Source organism: Rana temporaria, chromosome 1 (genome assembly GCF_905171775.1).
Source record: "Rana temporaria chromosome 1, aRanTem1.1, whole genome shotgun sequence".
In the NCBI taxonomy this organism is placed as follows: domain Eukaryota; kingdom Metazoa; phylum Chordata; class Amphibia; order Anura; family Ranidae; genus Rana; species Rana temporaria.
This window is the reverse complement of record NC_053489.1, coordinates 641,590,520-641,616,244: the sequence shown is the minus strand read 5'-3', so window position 1 is coordinate 641,616,244 and position 25,725 is coordinate 641,590,520. Positions and strand designations below refer to the sequence as shown.

Sequence of the window (25,725 nt, the reverse complement as noted above, 5' to 3'; positions counted from 1 at the left end):
GAAAATCATTCCCAGGACCATGAGGGTTCAGGGGATGAGGAGTCTACTTATGAGGAGCCAGTCTCGACCTCCCATGCAGAGAGCTTGTGGATTCAGTCATTAACAGACATGGTCCGCTTGGCATTCAAGTTGCCCTTACCGGAGCCTCAGGCTTCGGCGGTATCATCCTTAGGTTCATTGAAAGCGCCTTTGAGCAGCGCTGTTTTTCCGGTCCATCCTCTTTTAGAGGAACTGATTTTTCAGGATTGGATACAACCAGATAGGATCTTTTTACCACCTAAAAGATTTTCCACCATCTACCCTATGGAAGAAAAATTTTCCAAGAGGTGGGCTCTCCCAGCTGTGGATGCCGCCATCTCTTGTGTAAACAAATCTTTAACTTGCCCGGTGGAAAACATACAGATGTTTAAAGAACCGGTGGATAAGCGTTTTGAGACACTTTTAAAGGCATCCTTTGCTACGGCAGGTGCAGTAATACAGCCAGCAGTGACTGCTATTGGGGTTTGTCAGGCGTTAACAGACCAGACAAAACAGATGCTTAAAGACATTCCTGCCCAACAGGCAGAAGAGTTATCGGATATTCCTAGAGCCCTGTGCTTTGCGGTGGATGCTATAAAGGACTCCATTCAGCAGGCGTCTCGTTTGTCACTATTTTTAGTACACATGAGAAGGCTCTTATGGTTAAAGAACTGGGCGGCTGAGCCCCCATGCAAAAAGCTTCTGGCAGGTTTTCCCTTCCATGGAGGTCGACTCTTCGGAGAGGATCTAGATAAATATATTCAGACTATATCGAGTGGCAAAAGTACCCTTTTACCGGTCAAAAAGAAGTTTCGGGGACCTGCGTTTAAAAGGCAGCTCTCCCCTGTTCCGGGGCCCTCCAATTCCAGGCAGTATCGACGGCCTCCTGCGAGATCAAACTTTAACAATAAAAACTTTTACCTTTACAACCCCTTTAAGGTTTGAACATGCACTACAGACCAGACACAGATTTAGCTGTTGTGATATATATATATATATATATAACGTCTTTATAAATAAAACTAAGTTTCATTAACAAACAAAAATTTTGCTTTTTGACAAACAGAAGTATAACTTAAAATAATAAAAAAGAAAATAAAACTGTAAACTCTATTGGCTGTAATGACATTGCACATATTATTTGAATATATTACCAATATTAAATATTAAGAAAAAAAGAAAAGTCTTTTTCTTAATTTTTTTCTATCAGCAGCTTAGTAGATGTCCCCATATTCTTATGCGGTAGTGTAATGTTAATTTTGCCGTCAAATTTCAATTTAGTTTTAGTCATAGTCTTTTGACTAAAATGTCGTATTTTAGTCATCTGAATTGTTTTAGTTTTAGTCGTATTTTAGTCAACTAAAATAGTATTCATTTAGTCAACGGAAATATTTTAGTTGACGAAATTAACACTGCCCTCACTATAAACAAGGGTAGGTACAGAGCATCCATAGTGTCTCTTTTAGATGCTTCTTTAAGGAAAGCAAAGGGAACATTTACAGACTGCAGGGGAGAAGATTGGGCAGCCAACCTCTTTGCTGTCTTTTTTGTTCTTATTATCGGGGGCTATTTTATCTTTCATTTTAGTTTGTGGTTGATTAAGGGTCAGCTGTCACTTTTATCTGCTGTTCATGCATAGAATTTTTTTTGTGCTTTTTAAAAAAAAAGTGTGATTTTTGTTTAAAGGTGGTGGTGTTTTGGAGATTTGAAAGAAAAGTATAACATTTTTTTTTTGTTTTTGTTTAGGTCTTCTTGTAAGGTTTCCACATCCTGTAGAGAAGTTATTGCCCTGCTTAAAGTGGTTGTAAACCCACTTTTTGTACTTTTACCTACAGGTAAGCCTATAATAAGGCTTACCTATAGGTAAGGAGAATATCTCCTAAACCTGCACGGTTTAGGAGATATTCCCCTCGCAATGTGCCGCTGCGCATGCGCAGGGGGGATCTACGGCGAAAGAACCGGCAGCCATCGGACCTTGCCGAGTTTTAAATCTCCCGCGCGCCTGCGCCCGCGCGGGAGTGACGTCATCGCCGCTCCAGCCAATCACAGCGCTGGAGCGGCGATATCCGGAAGACACGCCGAGGCAAGATGAAATCTCGCTCGGCGTGAACCAGGTTAGTGCTACGCACCTCGTTCCGAGGTAAGTATTTCAGTGCATATTAGCTCATTATGACTTTTCCCTTACAGGAGGAAAACATTTTTTTTTTCATGCCGGTTTACAACCGCTTTAACTCAGTATCACCCGCAAATACTAAGATTGAGCTGTTTATCCCATCCTCCAGATCGGTTGTAAATAAATTAGGATTGGTCCCAAGGGGACCCCACTTCCCACCCCTGACCATTCTGAGTACTCCCCATTTATCACCACCCTTTGGACTCGCCCCTTTTGCCAGTTTTCAATTCATGTACTCACCCTATGGTCCATGCCAACATACCTTAGTTTGTACAGTAAACGTTTATGGGGTGCCGTATCAAATTATTTAAGTGGTTATACTGGTATGATGCCTGCAGCTACAGTGACTTTAGACAGGGCCGACTTAATAGCATCATGGGCCCCTGGGCAAAGTAATGCTCTGGGGCCCCTACAATGATGACAGTGCAGGTAAACAGACATTAAGTAGGTAGGCGGCAGACTGCCTCCCCTGTGTATCTTTCACTCTCAGTGCCATCATGGGGCCCACAATTTTGGGGCAGCGTGGGCTCAAGGACCAACTGCTTTGGAGAAAGTGCAGGGGGGGCCCCTGGGCAGTGCCCAGGCAGTGCCCAGGTGTGCCCTCTCATTAAGACAGCCCTGACTTTAGAGCTGCTCAATCACTTCTACAGGTGGCAGAAGGGGTTGACTCCTCCTGCCGCTGCTGCCTTTCCTGGGCTCTCCTGTCTGATTGGGGAGCCCGGTACTGCTCCGACCGGCAGCATCGGCTGCATTACAAAGGGAATGAGAGGGACTGACATTGTATCTCTCTCTCTTTAAGATCAGAAACTGAAAGTGACAAGGATTTTGGCGCTGTTCACATGGCATACCTAATTTGAAAGCATGGCATGTTAGGTACAAAATTTGCTTGGTGTAACGTCATCTAATATATTGTACCCAACAATTTGGTATTATTTTGTGTTCGCTAAGATTCAGTGAATTTTTTACAAAAAATTGTATTTGAAAAACGGCTTTGAAAATACTTTATTACATGAAAAATTAAAAAACACACAATTTTATTCTTTAGGGTCTCTGCTTAAAAATATATATAATGTTTGGGGGTTCTAAGTAATTTTCTCTAAAAAAAATTGCAGATTTTTACATGTATGCGAGAAACATAAAAATTGGCCTGGTATTGAAACAGTTGAAATCGCCCTGATGCTGGCCAATTTTTAAAACTGCTGCCGAACACACCAGAACATGCGAACAGGCAAAAAATGTGTTCGAACACGCAAATACCGTTCAATTCTATGGGACACGAACATAAAAAACCTAAAGTGCTCATTTTAAAGGTTAATATGCAAGTTATTGTCATAAGAAGGGAACCCGGGTCCTGCCTCAGGGAACATGTATCAATACAAAACAAGTTTTAAAAACTGCAGTTTTTTTCGGGAGCAGTGATTTTAATAAATATTAAAGTGAAACAATAAAAGTGAAATATTCCTTCACATTTCGTACCTGGGGGGGGTGTATAGTATGCCTGTAAAGTAGTGCATGTTTCCCGTTTTTAAAACTGTGCCTGCAGAAAATGTAATTTCTAAAGGAAAAAAAGTAATTTAAAACTACTCACGGCTATTCATGAATTGTCGGGTCCCGGCAATACAGATCAAAGTCTTTAAAAAAAATGGCAGGGCCCCCCCCCAGTCTATTACCAGGCCGTTTGGGTCTGGTATGAATATTAAGGGAAACCCCGAATCAAAAATAAAAGCGTGGGGGTCCCCCCCAAATTCCATATCAGGCCCTTCAGGTCTGGTATGGATTTTAAGGGGAACCCTGCACCAAAAATAAAATAGTGTGGGGTCCCCCCAAAAATTGTTAAAGGGGGCTTCCAGATTACAATAAGCCCCCTGCCGCAGACCCCCACAACCACCAGGCAAGGGTTGTGGGGATGAGGCCCTTGTCCCCATCAACATGGGGACATCCTTCCCATGTTGAGGGCATGTGGTCTGGTGCGGCCTGCCAGGTTGCGTGCTCGGATAAGGTTCTGGTATGGATTTTTTTGGGGGGGGGCCCACGCTATTTTCTTTTAAATTTGGTGCAGAGTTCCCCTTAAAATCCATACTAGACCTGAAGGGTCTATAGATTTTTGGGGGGACCCCACGCCATTTTTTTTAAAGTTGGTGCGGGGTTCCCCTTAATATCCATACCAGACCTGAAGGGCCTGATATGGAATTTGGGGGGACCCCCACACTTTTTTTTTTTGGTTGAGGGTTCGCCTTAATATTCATACCAGACCTAAAGGGCCTGATAATGGGCTGTGGAGGGGACCCCTGCCGTTTTTATCAATGACTTTGATTTGTATTGCCAGGACCTGACAATTCATGAATAGCCGCGAGTAGTTTTAAATGACTCTTTTTCCTTTAGAAATTACACTTTGTGCTAGCACAGTTCTAAACACGGGAAAAATGCGCTACTTTACAGGCATACTATACACCCCCCCCCCAGGTATGAAATTGAAAGGAATATTTTTATTGTTTCACTTTAAGCATTATTAAAATCACTGCTCCCGAAAAACCGGTTGTTTTTAAAACTTTTTTTTGCATCAATACATGTGCCCTGGGCAGGACCCGGGTCCCCAAACACTTTTTATGACAATAACTTGCTTATTGACCTTTAAAATTAGCACTTTAGCTTTCTCCCATAGACTTTTAAAGCGTGTTCTGCAGCTTTTCAAATTTGCCACGAAAAAACCCAAATTGTTCGCGGAACGAGCGAACAGACAATTTTCGAGTCAAACTCATGTTCGACTCGAACATTAAGCTCATCCCTACTGCTTGGTTATCCGTGGTCTCTAAGTTCTCATAGTAAAACACCTGCCTGTCTTTTTCTATAGTACACTTTAGCCAATTCTAGCTCATTAAAAATGTCCTGGTGCTGGCCAATTTTACACTGCTGTATCCTCCTTATTCTTTTTAAGAGTTTGATAGGAATTGGCCTGCAGCAGAAAAGTTCGGCTTTAGGAAGACAGTCACAGCAAACTACTGGAAAATTTATATCTGCTAGTCAAAGTGAGTTTATTAGCATTTAATGAAAAATCTACCTGGAAAAAAAAGCTTAAAAAAAAATAATCAGATTAGGGTGCTGCTTCTTCATGCAGACCAAGCTAATTGTAAATAAAAAATCAATTCCACAACCAAATAACAGGGTACACTGTACCCGAGACTGTCTTTAAAAATCATACTGTTCTGTAAAAACCACATACTGTACCAGCATATTATTTAAAGGTTTTTTAGCCCCTTCCCTTAACCACTTAAAGTAGTTTTAAACCCTTTACAACCACTTTTACCTACAGGTAAGCCTAGATTAAGGCTTACCTGTAGGTGTTCAAAATATCTCCCAAACCTCCAAGGTTTAGGAGATATTTACAAATGAGACGGGCTCCGATGTCTACGGAGCCGCGATACCCGGAAGGAAGATGGACGCTTCGTGGAACAGGGGACATCGGTGACATCGCAGACTTCGGTTTCAGGTACAGTAAGTGATACATAATGGGCTACTACACGATGCATAGGAGCCCATTATGCTTTACCTTTGCAGGTAAACAAAGAGGAAGTAAAACCCATTTTTAAGTAAAACCCATCTGAAATGAAGGGGAGGCTCTGCTGATTTTATTATTCAATCATGTGCAAGCTAAAATGCTGTTTTTTATTTTCTTTGCAAGTCCCCCTCAGATCTACAGCAACTTCACTTCCAAGTGCACTTTTAGTGCAATTTCAAGTGCACTTTGCACTTGTAGTTAGCACTTGTAGTGCAAAGTGGATTTGCCTTTAGTAAATAACTCCCAATGTCTCTAAGTTAGGATTTGGAAAATTCTGAGCAAGATTCACTGAACCTGGGCAGATACCCAGTAGGGTAGCATTTCCCCACTAGTAATACTTATGAGAGATATGTTGGGAACCTTACAGTGCCTCTAATCAAACTTAAAGGATAGGTAAACCCTGCAAAAATCTAAACCCAAGACCAAAAATGTAATATATTGATTGCAGTTTACCAATCCTTAGATGTGATGGTGGCATTCATATGTTTTTTGTCCTTTTTCTAAAATTGTACCTGGTAATCATGCCAATAGCACACTTCTTGTTCTAGAGTAACAATGCTCACTCGTTATACTGTATCTATGGAGGAGTAGTGACATCACATGAGGACAGGACTACAAAACACCTTCTCCTCTTCTCTTCCAAGTAACATAAAGAGGAGTTGGTGTTCTGTAGTTGACAGAGACAGCTGTTAACAATATAAATGATAAGTGTGCAGCACAGCGGCAGAGATGAGCTTTAGAGCCCTTTCACACGGATGTTGATGGATGAAAAGTGAACACCAACGTATTTCTATGGGCAAGTGAATGTCAGCGGATGATTATCTGCTGACATCTTCCTCCGTTAACCACTTAAGGACCCCTTCACGCCGATATACGTCGGAAGAATGGCACGGCTGGGCACATCAACGTACCTGTACGTTGCCCTTTAAGCCCAGCCGCGGGGTCGCATGCGCGCGACCCGGTCCGAAGCTCTGCGATCGCCGCTGGAGTCCTGCGATCGGTCGCCGGAGCTGAAGAACGGGGAGAGCTGTGTGTAAACACAGCTTCCACGTTCTTCACTGTGGCGCCGTCATCGATCGTGTGTTCCCTTATATAGGGAATCACAATCGATGACGTCACACCTACAGCCACACCCCCCTACAGTTAGAAACACAGATGAGGTCATACATAACCCCATCAGCGCCCCCTTGTGGTTAACTCCCAAACTGCAACTGTCATTTTCACAGTAAACAATGCATTTTAAATGGATTTTTTGCTGTGAAAATGACAATGGTCCCAAAAATGTGTCAAAATTGTCCGAAGTGTCCGCCATAATGTCGCAGTCACAAAAAAAATCGCTGATCGCCGCCATTAGTAGTAAAAAAACAAATAATAAAAATGCAATAAAACTATCCCCTATTTTGTAAACGCTGAAAATTTGGCTCAAACCAACCGATAAACACTTATTGCGATTTTTTTTTACCAAAAATAGGTAGAAGAATATGTATCGGCCTAAACTGAGGAAATTTTTTTTTAGATATTTTTGGGGGGATATTTATTATAGCAAAAAGTTAAAAATATTGAATTTTTTTAAAAATTGTCGCTCTATTTTTGTTTATAGCACAAAAAATAAAAATGTAAAAACTGATGAAATACTGAAAGGGTAATTCCACTTTCGTGGGGACAAAAAATAGCAATTAAAGAAAAAATAGAGTTGTTCTTTACACAGAGTACGGACCTCTCCCCAGAATCATAATTTCCTGCTTGTGTGATTGACTCACCAATTTCACCAATTTCCCCAGAAATGCCTAAGATACAAGTCAGATTTCAGGCATCCCCTGCAACAAAAATGTCATTGTTGGGAGATAATTTAAATAGGAATACGTCTAAAGGGATGCAGGCCCAGCAGCTTTCCTCATTAGTGCTTTCCAGCAGCACACCTGTCAGATAATTAGACCCACTGAGAACAGAGGCACAGACAAACACACAGGGACTTCTTCAGAATAACAAATGGTTGAAATCTGCAACAAAGGTTGTTATATTCCTTGCAATGTACATAGATCACCCAGAGGGGAATGTTTTTTTCTCAACAAAAGTGAAGTTACTCTTGAAGTAAAACTCATGAAAAACTGATGTAAACTGAATCAATTGTTCTTTGAAAAACATGACTGAACTGATGAAACAAACGGAACGCCCGTGTGAAAGGACCCTTATGTTTCGTACACACGACCGGTTTTCCCGTCGGGAAAACTGCCATGACAGCTTTTGGCCGGGAATCCCGGCAGTGTGTATGCTCCATAGCAGTTCTCCCGACAGGAAAACCGCCGGGGAAAATGAGAACATGTTTTATTTTTTCCCGCTGGGATTCCCGGCGGTTTTTAAGCCGGCAGTTTTTCTATGGGGAAAGCGTGCGGTGGAGCATACACACGGCAGGTTTCCCGACCAAAGCTCTCATGGCAGTTTTCCTGCCAGGAAAACCATCCGTCTGTAGGGGGGAAAAAGCTATGTGTGTACAAGTCATTAAAGTGTTACTAAACCAAGAAACTGCATTCACTATATCTGGTCTCTCACAGTGCACAGAACATGGAAATTCAATTATTTTAGTAATTATAAATAGGCATGTGCAAAAGGGAAAATTTTGTTTCGTTTCGTTTTAATTCGTTATTTAATTAATTTCGTTAAGTTAGGTTCTTTACATGTGTTAAATTCGTTTTCGGAACTCTTTTGTTTTCCACCGAATTTCGAAAAATCCGGTCGAATTCGAAAGTATTTCGACTGGATTCGACAACAAATAGTCTCTATAATTTCGAAATTCGATCGGAATTCAAAAAAAAAAAAAATCAAATTCCAAATCGAAAACCCGTGGACGAAATTCGATCGGAATTAAAAAAAAAATATATTTTTTTTCGAATTCCAAATCGAAAACCCGCGGACGAAATTCGATCGGGATTCGAAAAAAAAAAAAAAATTCGAATTCCGATCGAATTTCGTCCGCGGGTTTTCGATTCGGAATCGAAAACGTTCGTTCGGATTCGGTAAATTCATTAATATTGCAATTCGGGAATTCGTATGCATCCGAATGTCCGAATAATGAAAATTTCGTCCGAATTTCGATTCGGAACGAAACGAAATGCACATGCCTAATTATAAACTGCTAAATGCCTTTTCTCATCAGTTAGAGCAGTTTGTGACTTGTATCTGTGTCTAGCTGACCACTGGTTAAAGCTTGTGTAGCGCCTGTGTACTTTCTGTACAGGTGCTATTCTAAATTTAAAGGGGGATAAGAGAGTTAGTTGGCTCTCATCCAGTTGATTTGGCTAAATTGGGCCTCTGCTTTAGCTGGGCTGTAGTGTGGGTCCATTCTGTTGTTGCTGGGGTGTTATACCACCCCGGAGCGACAGGTGGCACCAGTGGAGTCCAGGCTAGGGTGCCTCTTGCCAGTAGCCAATGGGGAGGGTTTTTTCCCTCGCGGGGCATGCTGGGGGATGGTAATTCTGGAGCAGACGCCATTAGGCGGGGTTCTTGTTCCGGGTGTGGCACCCACCTTCAGGGTGACCACACATCACGGCTCCCCGGCGAGATGGCCTACCAGGCCGGGGTGCGCGTGCCACACAGTGTTCCTGGTTCCGGGACCATGTTGGCCCGGAACATTTAAAGCTGTGGCGGGGTCCCAGTGATCTACTGGGTCCCCAAATTCTGAGGAGAAGATCCCAAGTGAGATAGCTGTTCAGTGGGGAGTCCGCCTGAGGAGAACCAAGAGAGGCTGGTGATCCAACAGGGCCTAGACGTCAGCCACCTGTCAGTCGGTGACCTAACTGAAAACTACCTGAGGAAAATTCAAGCGCAAATTCTACCAAGGAGGATTGCCTCCATGATCTAAGCTCAAGGGAGGGTCTGTGGCAGAGATCTTTTCCCTCAAGGTTCCGAGTGATACTCTGGCTGCCCAGGTACACTACACCCACTCCGGCTGGAGTGGCGATGAAAATAAGGTATCGTTGGAAGCAGGACTGCTTCCGTAACTTTAAGCCTGAATCTGCTATTTCTCCTCCTCACCTTCTTTGCTATCTACTTCAAGTTTTAATGTTTACCGTGTTTGGTAAAATAAAACACAAGAAAAGACATCTGCTGTTTGGACATTCCATTTGCTGAGGCTCTCATCGTCTACCCTAGACACTCACAGAGGTAACACGCCATCCCAATCTATAACCAGCGGCTCCTTTGTGGGTGAGCGCTACACTTGTAAGAAGAGTTTTCCGACTGTCCTATGAGAATGCAAGACCTCTGACCCTCTGTCTGGACAGTGCCGATTGGCCCTGTGCTAATCACATGCATTCTCTCAAGAGAAAAAAAAGCTTCTCTAGCAATACACACCAAACTGAGCATGTGCAGCCTGACTCCATAGACTATGTTATCAGGAAATTATCAGGGGACAGTGGAAGGAGGGGTGGATCAGAGAAGACAGGATCACACAGCCTTTTTACACAACACAGGGGATTAACTTCTTAGGTGTCACAGTGAGTATAACAAGCATGCTTTACTGCATATGCAGACTGATTTTACTGTTGTGGGTTAAGTAACACTTTAAAGTAAACATTTCAAGTTTTTAAGTAAAATCGTTTTAATCAAAAATTGTTTTATTGTAGATCATGATGATACATTTGTACTTGAACATTACCAGCCATACAACTGATATTTGCATGTTTTCCTGTTTTACATTCTGAGATGATTTCCCTGTAGAGTTCATTTAGTATAAAAAGTTTATTTTAAAGCAAGTGATCACCGTGTGTGACGGCCCAGATACAAGATGTTTTCACTGACATGTCTGATCTGTGTCTTTTATCTCTGTATAGAAGGTACAGGATTATTGTATTGTCATTGTGTGATAATATATAATTTTTAATAGTATTATTAGTAGTAGTATCAGTAGTAGTAGTAATTGTAGTTGTGATATTTAAATTTAATTTCTATGTATTATAACTCTAACAAATACAATGCCTTCTCTGTCTCCCAAGCCTCCTATGGACAGATTGTTCTGGATCAGACTCCGGGATATATCTCGGTGTCTCCAGGAGAGAATGTGGTGATGCATTGCAAGCCAAGTTCTACTCTTACTTCTGGCTCAACCAGCTACTTACACTGGTATCAGAAGAAAGGAGATCAGCCTCCGACACTTCTTATAAAGAATGCAATCAATCGTCAGTCTGGAGTTCCGGAGAGGTTCAGTGGCAGTAGGTCTGGATCGCCATATAATGATTTCACTCTTACAATCAGTGGAGATCTGATAGAAGATGAAGCAACTTATATCTGTGGTCAAAGTGGTTACAGCTTCCCATTCACACAGTGATACAGAGCCGTACAAAAACCTTCTTCCTCATTGACTTTGTGGGCTGTGATTCCTTTCCCTTGTTACAGAGCCACCGTCACTGAAATTAGAGCTTTCAACCAATCCACTCACCACTCACTTATTTTTTATATAAAAAAAATCATATTCAATGCCCAAATGATGAAATGATCATTATATTTTTTGGTAGTTTTCTTATAAGAGATAATAACTCAATAAACTATAACCACAGCCTTTATTATTTTTATTTAGGCATGGTAACTCATGGTAACCTCTCTCACCACTAGGCATGAAGTTCAGTTTTGCTGTTACCATGGCTTTAAGGCAAATTTTGCAGGTTCCAGATTCATGACCCCCAAGAATCTTTGTGCAGATTTGCCCAGGAGAATTTTTTCAAACCTAAAGCACTGTATGGCAGTAATGGGGGGCTGCTGGCAACAATCATGAAATTTACTGGCATAAGCCCAATTTTTTAGGCTGCTTTCACACTGGGATCCCATGAATAAGTCTGTATGACGAAACATGTCGGGCATGGCTAAACCAACCATCTATATGCACTTCACATTTTACACCAGATCAGAGAGTAAGGCCCCGTACACACGGCCGAGGAACTCGACGTGCCAAACACATCGAGTTCCTCGGCGTGTTCAGTCCTGGAGCCGCCGAGGAGCTTGGCGGGCCGAGTTCTCCCATAGAACAACGAGGAAATAGAGAACATGTTCTCTACTTCCTCGCCGAGGTCCTCGTCGGCTTCCTCGGCCGAAAGTGTACACACGGCCGGGTTTCTCGGCGGAATTCAGCTTCCGACCGAGTTTCTGGCTGAATTCTGCCGAGAAACTCGGTCGTGTGTACGGGGCCTGACAGTTCAAGCTAGAGGAGCGGGTGAGAGGGATATCTAAGCTGTTAAACTGGTTTACCAAATACTACACTATTTGGAGCACTTTTTTTTTACATGTGGAGAGATCCTATTTACATGTTTGCGGCCAGATAACGGAGATCAGATAACCCTATCTGTGTGGTTTAAAGTGATTTTTGCCAAGAACGAGAGTGTAAACCGTGCGTGTGTATGAGACTTTGAGGTTTCTCGTCAAGAAAACTGCCCAGAATCTCAACGAGAAAAATCGAGAAGCTGCTCTCTATTCTCTCGTCGTAATTCTCGGCCGAGAAACCCGAGCGTCTGCATAATTACCTGTCGCCGTGGAAACCCATGCATGCTCGAAATGACTTTGACGCATGCGCGGTAGCTTCCAAGGCATAGGTAGGGTGTAGCAAGATGGCGGCGACGGCATCAAATGTGACGAGCTCATGCTCGTCGTAGTTGATGACGTCACCGCGTTCGTGCCATTCAAAAGAACGGTGGTTCATTTGAATGGAGTGTCTGTACACTCGGCCGGCAAGAGATTCTTGCCAAGAATCTCGTCAGGAAAAACAAAGTTTTTTTTCCTAACGAAATTCTGGGCCGTGTGTACAGGGCTTAAGGCAATCCCGCTCACGGCTTGCCTTGCTCACACAAGGCTCCGACCGCTCGGCTCTTTTGCACCATGACATCACATGATATGCTCAGGCACTGCCTCTACCAGACCTGCCCCCCCCCACTGGTGCCACCCAAAAACACTGTAGCAGGCACTCGGATGGTCTCGGCTGGCTCTGGACCGGAACTATACCGAGCCACGCGTCACAGCTATATTTTTTTCTTGCAACCTTTTTCCTGTCACTGGCATTTACTGGCAGGAAAAAAGTCCCCACTTTTTACTGTCTGTCAGTAAAATTACTGATGGTTGGTAATACTGACAGGGGTCAGTCAAATGAATGGAACTTTGTTTGTTGAGCATCTTTGAGCTTCAAGATTTGAAGTAGAGTTCCACCAAAAATTGAACTTCCGCTTTAAAGGGTTTGTAAAGGATTTTTTTTTTTTATCTTAATAGCTTCCTTTACCTTAATGCAGTGCTGTTTTCATGTCCTCATTGTTCGTTTTTGCTCTCAAGTTGCTGTAATTCTTCTCTGATCTCCACACTTCCTGGTTGTCTGTTTCCTGATAACCACAGTACTGGGAGCTTTCTCTCTGTGGTCACTAATCAAGGAGGTGTGATTACTGTGTGTCTAAAACCCCACAGCACCAATCAGTTTCGTTTTCCAAACCATCACTGCCCTGTATTGGCTCTGTGGCTCTGTACAGCAGTGAAGCAGGAAACAACATGCAGAAACTACAGGTACATTATATGATTGATTTTTATCTATTTGTAATAGTTTTTAAAAGGAATCAGTTAACTATTATGTCTCTATACCCTGTAAACAGTCATTTCAGCAAATTTTTTATTTATTTACAACTCCTTTAAGTGAAGGTGACCCCCTGACATGCCACATTTGGCATGTAATTTTTTGGGGGAGGGGGGAGCGAATACCCTCTTATTAGAGGTACAAAGCTCCCACTCCCTCCCTGGGCTCCGCCGCACCGGAAGGAAGCTCGCCTCTCTCCTCTCCCTCCATGCAATCTTCTGGAATATGTCACAGGTCCCAGAAGATTGCCCGGCCAATCACAGCACGCAGCGTGGCTGTGAAGCCAAAGCCGGGCGCCCACAGTCAGAATGCTGGCGCCGCGGAGAGGAGTGGGTCTTTGTTCACCCGCATCGCTGGAATGTGGGACAGGTGAGTGTCCAATTATTAAAAGTCAGCTGCTACACTTTTTGTAGCTGCTGACTTTTATATGGTTGGAACTCCACTTTAAGCTTTGAGCTACAAAATGCTCAGGTGGAAATGCAGCCTAAAAGCCCCCCCACATGACCTTTACCTTCAAGCCCTTCCTTGTAAGGATCAATACAAAGTTCACAGCTGATAGACAATATGTTAGGGTAAAAACTACTGTCATCATTTTAAAATAAACCATTTCAATCAACTCTTGCTATGATGATCCATTTGAATTTGAAAGGTACCGTATTTATCGGCGTACACCGCGCACTTTTTTGCCCTGAGGGCAAAATCGTGGGTGCGCGATATACGCCGATACCCGCTTTCCCGCGCCGAGTTTGAATGCTGCGCCGGCATATACCGAGCGCAGTACACTCGTGTATAGTCGGGCAGGCTCGGCTCCTCTCGCCCTCACGTCCTGGACGTACAGGACGTGAGCGCGAGAGTAGCCGAGCCTTCCCGACTATACACGAGTGTACTGCGCTCGGTATATGCCAGCGCAGCATTCAAACTCGGTGCGGGAAAGCGGGAATGACGCCGCAGAAGGACGCCGGACCCGACGAAGAGGACACCCGAAGCCACAGACGGACGCCGGACCCGACAAGGCCGCCGCGCAAGACAACAAAACTGTAAGTACAAAAATCTTTTTTCCACAGGAATGCGGGGCCACTTTAGCGCGCATTACCCCGATAAATACGGTAACAGGCATGCAACTTATATTTGCATGTTTTCCTGTTTTACAAATTCTGAGATGATTTCCCTGTAGAGTTCAAGCGGTATAAAATTTTATTTTAAAAGCCAGTGATCGGCGTGTGTGACGGCCCAGATACAAGATGTTTTCACTGACATGTCTGCTCTGTGTCTTTTATCTTTGTATAGAAGGTACAGGATTATTGTATTGCCATTGTGTAATAATATATCATCATTATTTTATTAGTAAAGTAATAGTAATAAAACTGGTAGTGACATTTACATTTCTATGTGTAATAACTGTAACAAAATGTCTTCTCTTTCTTCCAAGCTTCTTATGGACAGTTTGTACTGGATCAGACTCCGGAATCTATCTCAGTGTTTCCCGGAGAGAACGCAGTGATATATTGTAAGTCAAGATCTACTGTTACTGCGGACTCAATCAGTTACATACACTGGTACCAGAAGAAAGGAGATCAGCCTCCAACACTTCTTATCTATCTAGCAATGAATCGTCAGTCTGGAGTCCCGGAGAGGTTCAGCGGCAGTAGATCCGGATCTCAGTATCACGATTTCACTCTTACAATCAGTGGAGCACAACTGGAAGACGCAGCCAACTATTACTGTAGTCAAAGTGGTTATAACACTCCATACACACAGTGATACCGAGCCGTACAAAAACCTCCTTCCTCTGTACTGAGGAGACTTCTGTTTGCACCTCCTATGTTTATTTGTCTTTGTGCAGAAAGTGTTTTATTGAAATTATAACATTTTAAGATACTATATTCACTTTGCTGTGAAACATTGCACAGGTCCAGTTTTCTAATGATCTCTTCTAGCCCTACAGCCCAAAGTATAATGAGGAGAACACAATTCCATTATTATAATAAAGTAAATACACATTTGTTTATGGTGTTTATTGTTTTAAATAAAAGGAATGCAAAACACCTAAAGATTAACCACTTAAAGCGGTGGTTCACCCTGCTGAACAACATTTCAGCATACAATTCGGCATCGTAGCGCGAGCTACAGTATGCCGGTCTTACATTTTTTTATCCCCGTACTCACTGTTTAATCGTACATAGACGATTCCGTCTGCCGCGGGGAATGGGCTTTCCTAGCAAGAGGGAGGGTGATTGACGGCCGACTCTGGCACGTCACGCTCCCCGAAGACAGCCGGAGTAGGTCTCGGCTCTTCACGGCGCCTGCGCACAGGCTATGCGCAGGCGCCGTGAAGAGCCAAGCCTATTTCGGCTATTTCCGGAGAAGCGTGACGCGCCAGAGCCGGCCGTCAATCACTTTCCGTCTTGATTGGAACGCCCATTCCCCGGCAGTCGGAATCGTCTAGGTAGGATTAAACAGTGAGTACGGGAATAAAAAATGTAAGACCGGCATACTGTAGCTCGCGCTACGATGCCAAATTTTATGATAGAATAAATTTTTTTTTTTTTTTTTTTTAATAGGGTGAACCCCCGCTTTAAGCCCGGACCATTATGCAGGTAAAGGACCAGGCCACTTTTTGCGATTCGGCACTGCGTTGCTTTAACTGACAATTGCGCGGTCTTGCGACGTGGCTCCCAAACAAAATTGACGTCCTTTTTTTCACACAAATAGAAATTTATTTTGGTGGTATTTGATCACCTCTGCGGTTTTTATTTTTTGCGCTATAAACAAAAATAGAGCGAAAATTTTAAAGAAAATTAAATATTTTTTACTTTTTGCTATAATGAATATCCCCCAAATATATATATAAAAACATATTTTTTCCTCAGTTTAGGCCGATACGTATTCTACATATTTTTGGTAAAAAAAAAATCTCAATAAGCATTTATTAATGGTTTGCGCAAAAGTTTTAGCGTCTACAAAATGTAGTTTTATGGCATTTTTATTAATAATACATTTTTTACTATATCAGCGACATTATGGCGGACACATCGGACACCTTTAACACTATTTTGGGACCATTGTAATTTTTACAGCGAACAGTGCTATAAAAATACACTGATTACTGTGAAAATGACACTGGCAGTGAAAGGGTTAACCTGTAGGGGGCGCAAAAAGGGGTTAAGTGTTCCCTAATGTGTGTTTCTTACTGTAGGGGGTGTGGCTGGGAATGTGACGTCACTGATCGTTGTTCCCTATGATATGGAACAGACGATCAGTAAGGCCTCGTACACATGCCTGAGTTTCTCGGCAAAAAACAGCAAGGAACTTGCTGGGAGATATTTTTTTGCCGAGGAAACCGGTCGTGTGTACATTTTCGTCGAGGAAACTGTCGAGAAACTCGACGAGGCAAAAAAGAGAGCAAGTTCTCTATTTCCTCGACGGGAATGGAGAAACTTGGCTTGTCGAGTTTCTCGACGGCTTCACAAGGAACTCGACGAGCAAAACAATGTGTTTCGCCCGTCGAGTATCTCGGTCGTGTGTACGGGGCCTGACAGGCTCACTAGGAAGCACGGGGAGAGGTTTGTTTACACTTACCTCTCCCCATTCTTCAGCTCTGTGACCCGATCGCGGGACACCGGCGGCGATCGGGTCCACGGGTCCTGCAGGCATGGTCACGGAGCTCAGGACCGGGTCGCGAGCGTGCCGGCGCACTCGCGACCTACGGCTGGGCTTCTTAAAGGGGATGTACCTGTTTGTCCATATGCCCAGCCGTGCCATTCTGCCGACGTATTTAGTCGTGCAGCGCTCCTTAACTGGTTAAAACTAGCCAACAGGTTACAACCAGACAGATCATTTACACTGTCCTCAAGTTCTAAAGACCCATAAAAGATGTTGTTCATCCAAAATAAATGGCAGGTTGCATGTATAGTATATATGTGATTCTGCACTTTCACCTAGGGGGTCCACATGCCCACCACTGGCGGGACGCTTCTGCTGTGATTACTTACAGCAGAAGCCGATCTGCGGGTGACGGGCACTGGATGTCCACTGGCACCCACCGATCGTTGGGCAGAGACAAAAGAAAGGAGTCCTGCCTATGTAAACAAAGAAGAGCTCCGTTCTGACAGGGGGGTAGTGATGGATTTTGTGTACCTGCAAAGCAGTGAATAAAATCCATAATTTCCCTTAGTAAAAGCACCAAACACAGTACACAAAAACACTGGCTAGGCACACAGTTAATCCTTTGATTGCCCTCCTTCCCAGCCAGTGTCAGTGCATATTTGTAGCACTGATCACTGTATTAGTGTCACTGGTTACCACAAAGTTTAAAAAAGTGTCGAATTGTCCACCACAATATTACAGTCCCACTATAAGTCGCTGATCGCCGGCATTACTAGTATAAAAAAATATATATATTCCAGTATATACAGTATACTATAGTTTGTAGACGCTTTAACTTTTGTGCAAACCAATCAATATACGCTTATTGGGATTTTTTTTTTTTTTTTTTTACCAAAAACATGTTTGTTTTTATTTACCAAAATCATAAAAAAAAACATAAAACAAGATACATGTTGGCCTAAATTGATGAAGAAAAATTTTTCCCCAAAATGTTTTGGATATGTTCTATAGCAGAAAGTAAAACATATTGGCCTGGATTCACGTAGCACTTACGCCGACTTATCTCGAGATACGCCGCGTAAGTGTAACGATGCGCCGTCGTATCTGTGCGCTGTGCCCATAGAACTAGATACGCCGGAAAATAGGCTTCTTACGACCAACGTAACTTGCCTACGCCGGCGTATCTTGGGCGCATATTTACGCTGGAGGCATATGGGAAATTCGATTCCCATATGCAAATGAGTGAGATACGCCAATTCACGATCGTACTTGCACCCGGCGCATTAATATACGCTGTTTACGTAGGTCGTACGTCCGGCGTAATGTTAAGCCTCATAAAGCAGGGGTAAGTTATGTTAAGGTATGGACCAGGGAACAGCTGTCGTATTTTACGTTGTTTACGTAGTAGTACGTGAATAGGGCTGGGCATAGGTTACGTCACGTCGTAGGCAGTGATTCGACGTATCTTATGGAGTATTTACGACGTGATTCTGACGCATGCGTACTGGGATGCGTCCACAGGACGGCGCATGCGCTGTTCGTTCGGACCATCATTTGTATGGGGTCACGCTTCATTTAAATAGATCACGCCCACCTTCCACCTTTGAATTAGGCGGGCTTACGCCGAGGAATTTACGTTACGCCGGCGCAACGTTGGGAGCGAGTGCTTTGTAAATACTGTGCTCGCCGCTCTGCTATACGTCGGCGTAGCGTATATTCGATACGCAACGCCGGCATAACTATGCGCCGATCTACCTGAATCCGGTCCATTGTTTTTTTTGTTTATAACGCATAAAAAAAAAACACAGTGGTGATCAAATACCACCAACAGAAAGCTCAATTTGTGGGAAAAAATACATACATTTTATTTGGGTACAGTGTTGCACGACTGCGCAATTGTCAGTTAAAGTAAAGCAGTGCCGTATCGCAAAAAATGGCCTAGTCATGATTTTCCGGAGGTCAAGTGGTTATAATATACAAAAAATATAAAATAGGGTCTTCAGCCCCCTAGATTCAGCCTAAAACTAAAATATCAGATTGGGGGGGGGGGGGGGGGCTGATGTTTTAGGTGTCTGCTTCACTTTAATTGTAGGTACAAATTGATATCATTTGTGGATAAGAATAAGGGAAAGAGGCTGCGATATTTTATTTCTAGAGACGATTAGCAATTTAAAAAGGGGGACTTCATGTCCCCTTGAAACAATTACACAAAAGGAGAAATGTATATACCGTAACTGGGGCAAAACCAAATACATTACACAATCATTTAATGTTAGACCGTTATTTATAATGAACACAAGATGGTGATATTGCATTAACAATAAGGCATCTTTTTTCAGTATTGCCATTGTGTGTTTTTTGCATAAAGTAGGAACTGCAGGCAAAAAATAAATAAAACAATGTTATAGTTTGTGACATAAAAAATGTGAAGTGAAAAGATTTACTTGTCAACCCTAATGTAAAATACAAGTGCCTTGCAAAAGTATTCACCCCCCTTGGTATTTTTCTCGTGTTTTGTTGCTTCACAACCTGGAATTAACATGGATTGTTTGAGGATTTGCAGCATTTAATTTACAGAACATGCCCACAACTTTGAAGAGGTTTTTTTTTTTTTTTATTGTGAAGCAAACAACAAATAGGAAAAAATAACAGAAAAAGTAAATGTGCATAACTATTTACCCCCCCTAAAGTCAATACTTTGTAGAGCCACCTTTTGCGGCTATCACAGCTCCAAGTCGCTTTTGGTAATGCCCTGTACACACAATCGGAATTTCCGTCAGGATAAACTCCGATGGTTTTTCCAGACGGAATTCCGTTCAAGCTGTCTTGCATACACACTGTCATGCCAAATTCCGACCGTCCAAAACGCGGTGACGTACAACACGTACGATTACACTATAAACCCGCCCCCTAACCGCCGATTTGAATTCCGCCGCCAGAAATACACTACGCCGCCGTAACTTACGGCGCGAAATCTTTGAGGATTCGAAAGAACGTCAGTTAAGGTACGGCGGCGTAGCGTATCTCTGATACGCAGCGCCCATCTAAATCTCTGTTGATCTACCCAAAAGTTTTCTTTGATGGACAAAAAGTTCAATTTTAGTCTTATCAGACCAGAGCACCTTCCTCCATACATTTTGGGAGTCTCCTACACGCCTTTTTCGCAAACTCAAAACATGCCATTTTGTTTTTTTGCTGAAAGTAATGGCTTTCTTCTGGCCACTCTGCCATAAAGCCCAACTCTATGGAGCGTACGGCTTATTGTCGTCCTATGTACAGATACTCCAGTCTCTGCTGTGGAACTCTGTAGCTCCTCCAGGTTTACCTTAGGTCTCTGTGCTGCCTCTCTGATTAATGCCCTCCTTGCCCGTGAGTTTTGGTGTGCAACCGTCTCTTGGCAGGTTTGCTGTTGTGCCATGTTCTTTCCATTTGGTTATGATAGATTTGATGGTGCTCCTAGGGATCTTCAAAGATTTGGATATTTTTTTAAACCTAACCCTGACTTGTACTTCTCAACAACATTGTCCCTTACTTGTGTGGAGAGTTCCTTGGTCTTCGTGGCAGTGTTTGGTTAGTGGTGCCTCTTGCTTAGGTGTTGCAGCCTCTGGGGCCTTTCAAAAAGGTGTGTATATGTAATGACAGATCATGTGACACTTAGATTGCGCACAGGTGGACGTCATTTCACTAATTATGTGACTTCTGAAGGTAATTGGTTGCACCAGAGCTTTTTATGGGCTTCATAACAAAGGGGGAGAATACATACGCACATGACAATTATCTTTTTTTTATTTCTGAAAAAAAGTTTTATGTATATATTTTTCTAATTTTACTTCACCAACTTAGACTATTGTGTTCTGATCCATCACATATATATCAGATTAATAAAACATTGAACTGAAGTCTGTAATGTAACAAAATAGGTAAAAAGCCAAGGGGGTGAATACTTTTGCATGGCACTGTATATGGGTGACAGCAGTCAGGTATAACTGTGCATATATAGGAGACCATGACAGTAAAATTTGCATTTCTGATATTTTACATAGAGGTTATTTCTCCGGAGAGTTCATGAGATATAAACAGCTGGAGACCATTTATCTGTGTATGTGACGTTCGAGAGACATCAAGATGATTCTGGTGACCTACCTGCTCTGTGGCTTCTTTCTTTATATCCAAGGTATATAATTGTATTCTAGCTCTTATTTCTTTTTGCAGGTGACATATCATTTATACAAAATACAGGATCTCATTAGGGATTAAAGAAAAACATTGAAAATGTCAACTGACTGATAACATTTTGGTGTTTTGTCACACTATGGAGCAATGAAGGTTACATTAAGGGGTTACTTCAGTACACAGATATGCAGCCCCACTGGCTGGGCTTTTTTTTCATGGGGGTGCATATTTGCATATTTCCCATTGTGCTGGGAGCACACCACACAGAGACTGGGGTCTCACTGAGAGCCCCTGGCTCCATTCTAATGATCGGGACCCAAAACGTCCGATGCCGGGTCACCTGATTGCTGTAATAGCCTCTGATTGGCTATCACAGTGATTAGCCCCTATGAAGCTTGTCCCCTTTTTTTCTGTCTCTGTGATACATTGTATCGTTCTCTGTCCAGAGATAGAAAACAAAAAGTGTGCGTAAATTTTTTTTTATATAATATTTAAAAGAAAAAAATCCTAGATCAAGGTTTGATCTAGAAAAGTCCCAGGGTTAGAGTTTGGGTCATGGTCAGGGTCAAAGGTCAGGGTCAATTTTTTTTAAGATAGGATCTTTTTTTTCATTAGTATCCATGTCAGTGTGTTTTAAGTATAGGATAATAATAATAATAATAATAATAATAATAATAATAATAATAATAATTTAAAAACAAACTAAATAAAAGCCCAATATGTCCTGAATATAATGAGGTATAATCACCTGAATGCACAAAGTAGTTGTGATGATATGTACGGTTTTAGTAACTCATGTCAAAGTAGCAAAATTGATCTTGGGCATTAAGATTTGTTTTACCCTTAGGCACAAAGGGGTTAAACAACCATTAGTTTTATACAATTTACATCATTATTTTACACCTGCATTTGCAAACTAAAATCTCTGACTTGCATTTACTTATTGTATGGAGATCTGAACATCCATTCTTCACCATCCACATTTGTGTAATGTGTATACATTTTATTTTGTCAGACACATGTTGTGAAGTTGTATTGACTCAGAAACCACAATACATTGTGAAATCACCAGGAGACTCTCTCACCATTTCATGTACGTCCAGTCGAGATCTTTACCATTCTGGAGTAAAGGTGACCCCTTTAATGTGGTTCCAACAGAGACCAGGACAGACACCAAAACCTCTTATTATTAAAGCAACTGAACGATATTCTGGGGTCCCAGAGAGATTCAGTGGCTCGGGATCTGGAACAAATTATGATCTTACTATTAAGGAAATGAAAGAAGAAGATGAAGGAACTTTTTTCTTTATGCAACATACAGCTGAACCGCACACACTGTGGTACACAGCTGTACAATAACTTCATTCCTTTCTTTAATTACTGAAAGGGCTTTTTGAAGCTGTACTCCAACAATGGTTTATATTGCAGTTACATTTGGCCAGCTTGGCACAATGTAAACATGGAAACTTGGAAAAAGCAGCCGCACACCGCAACGGGATACCAAGAAATACTTATTTATTGTAATGCAGACAGATGTAGTCACAGGAATGAACGTAATGAACGTTTCACACATCTTGTGCTTAGTCATAACCAACAATGTAAGCATGCACATGTTATACCTGATTGGCCCTTGTGGAAGTTGTAAATCACTGTAGAAGCCCAAGCTAATATAGTACAGCGATGGCCACAATCATCTAGGTACCATGCAAAAATGGTGGCTGGAGTGATTCGATCAGAGAACCCCTTGCGTTTTTTCTCAGTGAATGCAAAGGGTTCTCCGATTGGACAAATTAGAGGGAAGGGGTGGTTACATCACTGTCCCCCCCCCCCATCCAATCAGAGAACACTTTACATTCATTGAGAAGAATGCAAAGCGGTCTCTGAACAATGACAGAGCCAACCAAGTGCCCCCTGTAGCAGTGCTGAGCAAGCGCTCCTCTTTGTAAATAAAAAAAAAACATTTGTATGCAACAAATATACAGTGATTGTGCTTGTATAAAACAAACAAAACAAAAAAAAACACATAAGCTAAAAAAAATCTTCACAAACAACAATAAGACATGCAAGACAGTGTAGTGCTATGGGCATGAACCAAAAGCCTTACACTGTACCACATTTTATTACTGTTACACACCATATATGCGTGCAAACTCAAAATGTAATTAACAATTGTATGGTTGTCCTTAGTAGAGTGAATGACCCTGGATGATGGGTCATATCACTATAAGACATCCATGTCAGGGCTTTTTTTCAGCAGGAACGCGGGGGAGCGCAGTTCCGGCACCTCCAGCTCTGAATGTATGTAATAGTGCTCGGAGGTGGGTAGGGAGTTGAACCAATGAATGGTGCTCGGAGGTGGGTAGGGAGTGGAACCAATGAATGGTGCTCGTAGGTGGGTAGGGAGTGGAACCAATGAATGGTGCTCGGAGGTGGGTAGGGAGTGGAACCAATGAATGGTGCTCGGAGGTGGGTAGGGAGTGGAACCAATGAATGGTGCTCGGAGGTGGGTAGGGGGTGAAACCAATGAATGGTGCTTGGAGGTGGGTAGGGGTTGGAACCAAGGAATAGTGCTCGAAGGTTGGTAGGGGGTGGAACCAAGGAATAGTGCTCGGAGGTGGGTAGGGGGGTGGAAACAAGGAATGGTGCTCGATGGTGGGTAGTGGGTGGAACCAAGTAATGGTGCTCGAAGGTTGGTAGGGGGTGGAGAAAGGGAATGGTGCTCGGAGGTGGGTAGGGGGTGGAACCAATGAGGGGTGTTTGTTGGGGGTGCACACGAGGTGACCCCCCTGAGAAAAAAAGCCCTGATCCATGTCAACCTAAAAGGTTAATCTCCTATTAATTTAGAGTGCTGATCTCCAACTCTTCCTTTAACCCATCGGGAGACATAGTATTCAGGGTGAAAGTCCAAAAAGTCTCCCTCATACACAATCATGAGAACCTCTCACCCTCAGAGTGCGTCATAGGTATAGCCTCAATACCAAGCAATTCTAAACCATCCGTACTACCACCATGTGCTTGAACAAAGTGGTAAGGGACTTTTTTTTATCCCATTTGTGCTCTATGGACCGATGGTGCTCCCCAAATCTAGTGTGCATAGTGCGCACTGTCCTGCCTGCATATTAAAACCCACATGGGCACCTCAATCCATACACCAAAAACTGGGTACTGCAACAGATGAATTGTTTAGACCACCCTCATGGGGAATAGAAGTGTACAAGGAGCACACATTTAAGGAAAACAAGTAACTGGATTCGAGACAACATGGGACAATAGATTTTGACTTCTTTGTGCCTTTTTGAATGTCAAACATGGCAGACACGGACCCTACAACGGCTTGATTGCCAGGTGAGGAAGTTACGGAGTAGTTCGTAGGTACTCTACCGAAGCAGGGTAAGGGAGGATTATGGGCCTGATCGGGGAATATTTGTTTCTGGTGATGGAGGAGATGTCTGGCGTACTGGATATCAAAATGTGTCTCAAGTGCACATGTACATGCCATGAGCTGTTCATATTACATGCTATAAATACGGAGACTTGTTAAGCACTATCTGACATGCTGTCTGTATACCAGTTGTTGTGATTTTCCCTTTTTGTTTTTTTTTGTTTTGTTGTTGTTTATTGTTCAAAAATGCAATAAAAAAGATTTATCAAAAAAAAACATGGCAGACACGATCTAGAGGACGCCAATCTCTAATTTTCCTTCTTTTCTCTTTTTTTTCCCTTCTTTTTTTGTTTCTCTTTCCTTGGCTCTTACCATCATAGGTTCCCCCTAGTGTGGGAAAATAAGGCCTCGAAGGTAAACATTTTACAAGTATCCAACGTCTCTGTTTTATGTTCTTTAGATATTGTAGGATTAGAGTTTTTTTTATAAATTATATAGACAAATTACTTATTTGTGCCATGTAAGTGTTAATGTTTTTATTACTGTGAGAGTGCCACACTCCCCTCCCTCTTTTTTTCTTTTTGGTTTTGTTTTTTGTCCTTTATTTCCTTTTATTTTTGTTCTATTCTTAATAAAAATGCATTATTCAGTTTCAGTTAGTGTCAGTGTGTTTTAGGTAAGATAAAAAAAGCAAAATGCACAGCATTGTATTCGGTCCCTACTAAACTAATAACACATATATGTGGTATCTCTGCGATTGGTGGACATAGCAGTTCCATCGACTTTGCTCTTGAAGGAACTGAAACCAGAGCATCCAGCATTGAAGCTCCAGAAGTTATCTTCCTGGAGAACATTTTTCCTCTCAGATTTAAATTAAAGAGAAGAGACCATGATGTGGCATGCACCTTGTTGGACTTAACTCATGGTATGCCTGCAGTTTCTACAAAATAACTGAATTCCTGGAGATCAGCTTTAAATTGCAAGGTCAGGCACAAATTTACTAGAGACCAGCAGCGGCCCATCCAAAAGGGGCGCAGGGGTGCTTCTCTCCTAATCTGCACCCAGCCCCTAATCTCCATGCAGGATGTCGGACACATAAAGTTCTATAGGTGTTTTTTTTGTGAAGCACGTGATTGGAGCTGGAGGCTTTATAAAGGGTAGACACAGCCCCCCCCCTCACAAAAAATGGAGCACTAGACGCCACTGCTGGAGACAAAGAG

The 25,725-nt window shown here is 42.5% G+C and overlaps 3 gene segments (V, D, J or C); all 3 read left to right on the top strand.

Moving 5' to 3' along the window:
• Positions 1-10,490: 10,490 nt before the first annotated feature.
• On the top strand, positions 10,491-11,070 carry LOC120943345. The segment is given in 2 exon segments: positions 10,491-10,579; positions 10,739-11,070. Coding segments are annotated over 2 exon segments (381 nt in total).
• A 3,490-nt stretch (positions 11,071-14,560) lies between these two features.
• LOC120924491 lies at positions 14,561-15,225 on the top strand. The segment is given in 2 exon segments: positions 14,561-14,634; positions 14,774-15,225. Coding segments are annotated over 2 exon segments (381 nt in total).
• A 5,776-nt stretch (positions 15,226-21,001) lies between these two features.
• Positions 21,002-22,747, top strand: LOC120924488. The segment is given in 2 exon segments: positions 21,002-21,124; positions 22,139-22,747. Coding segments are annotated over 2 exon segments (393 nt in total).
• The last annotated feature ends 2,978 nt before the right edge of the window (positions 22,748-25,725 follow it).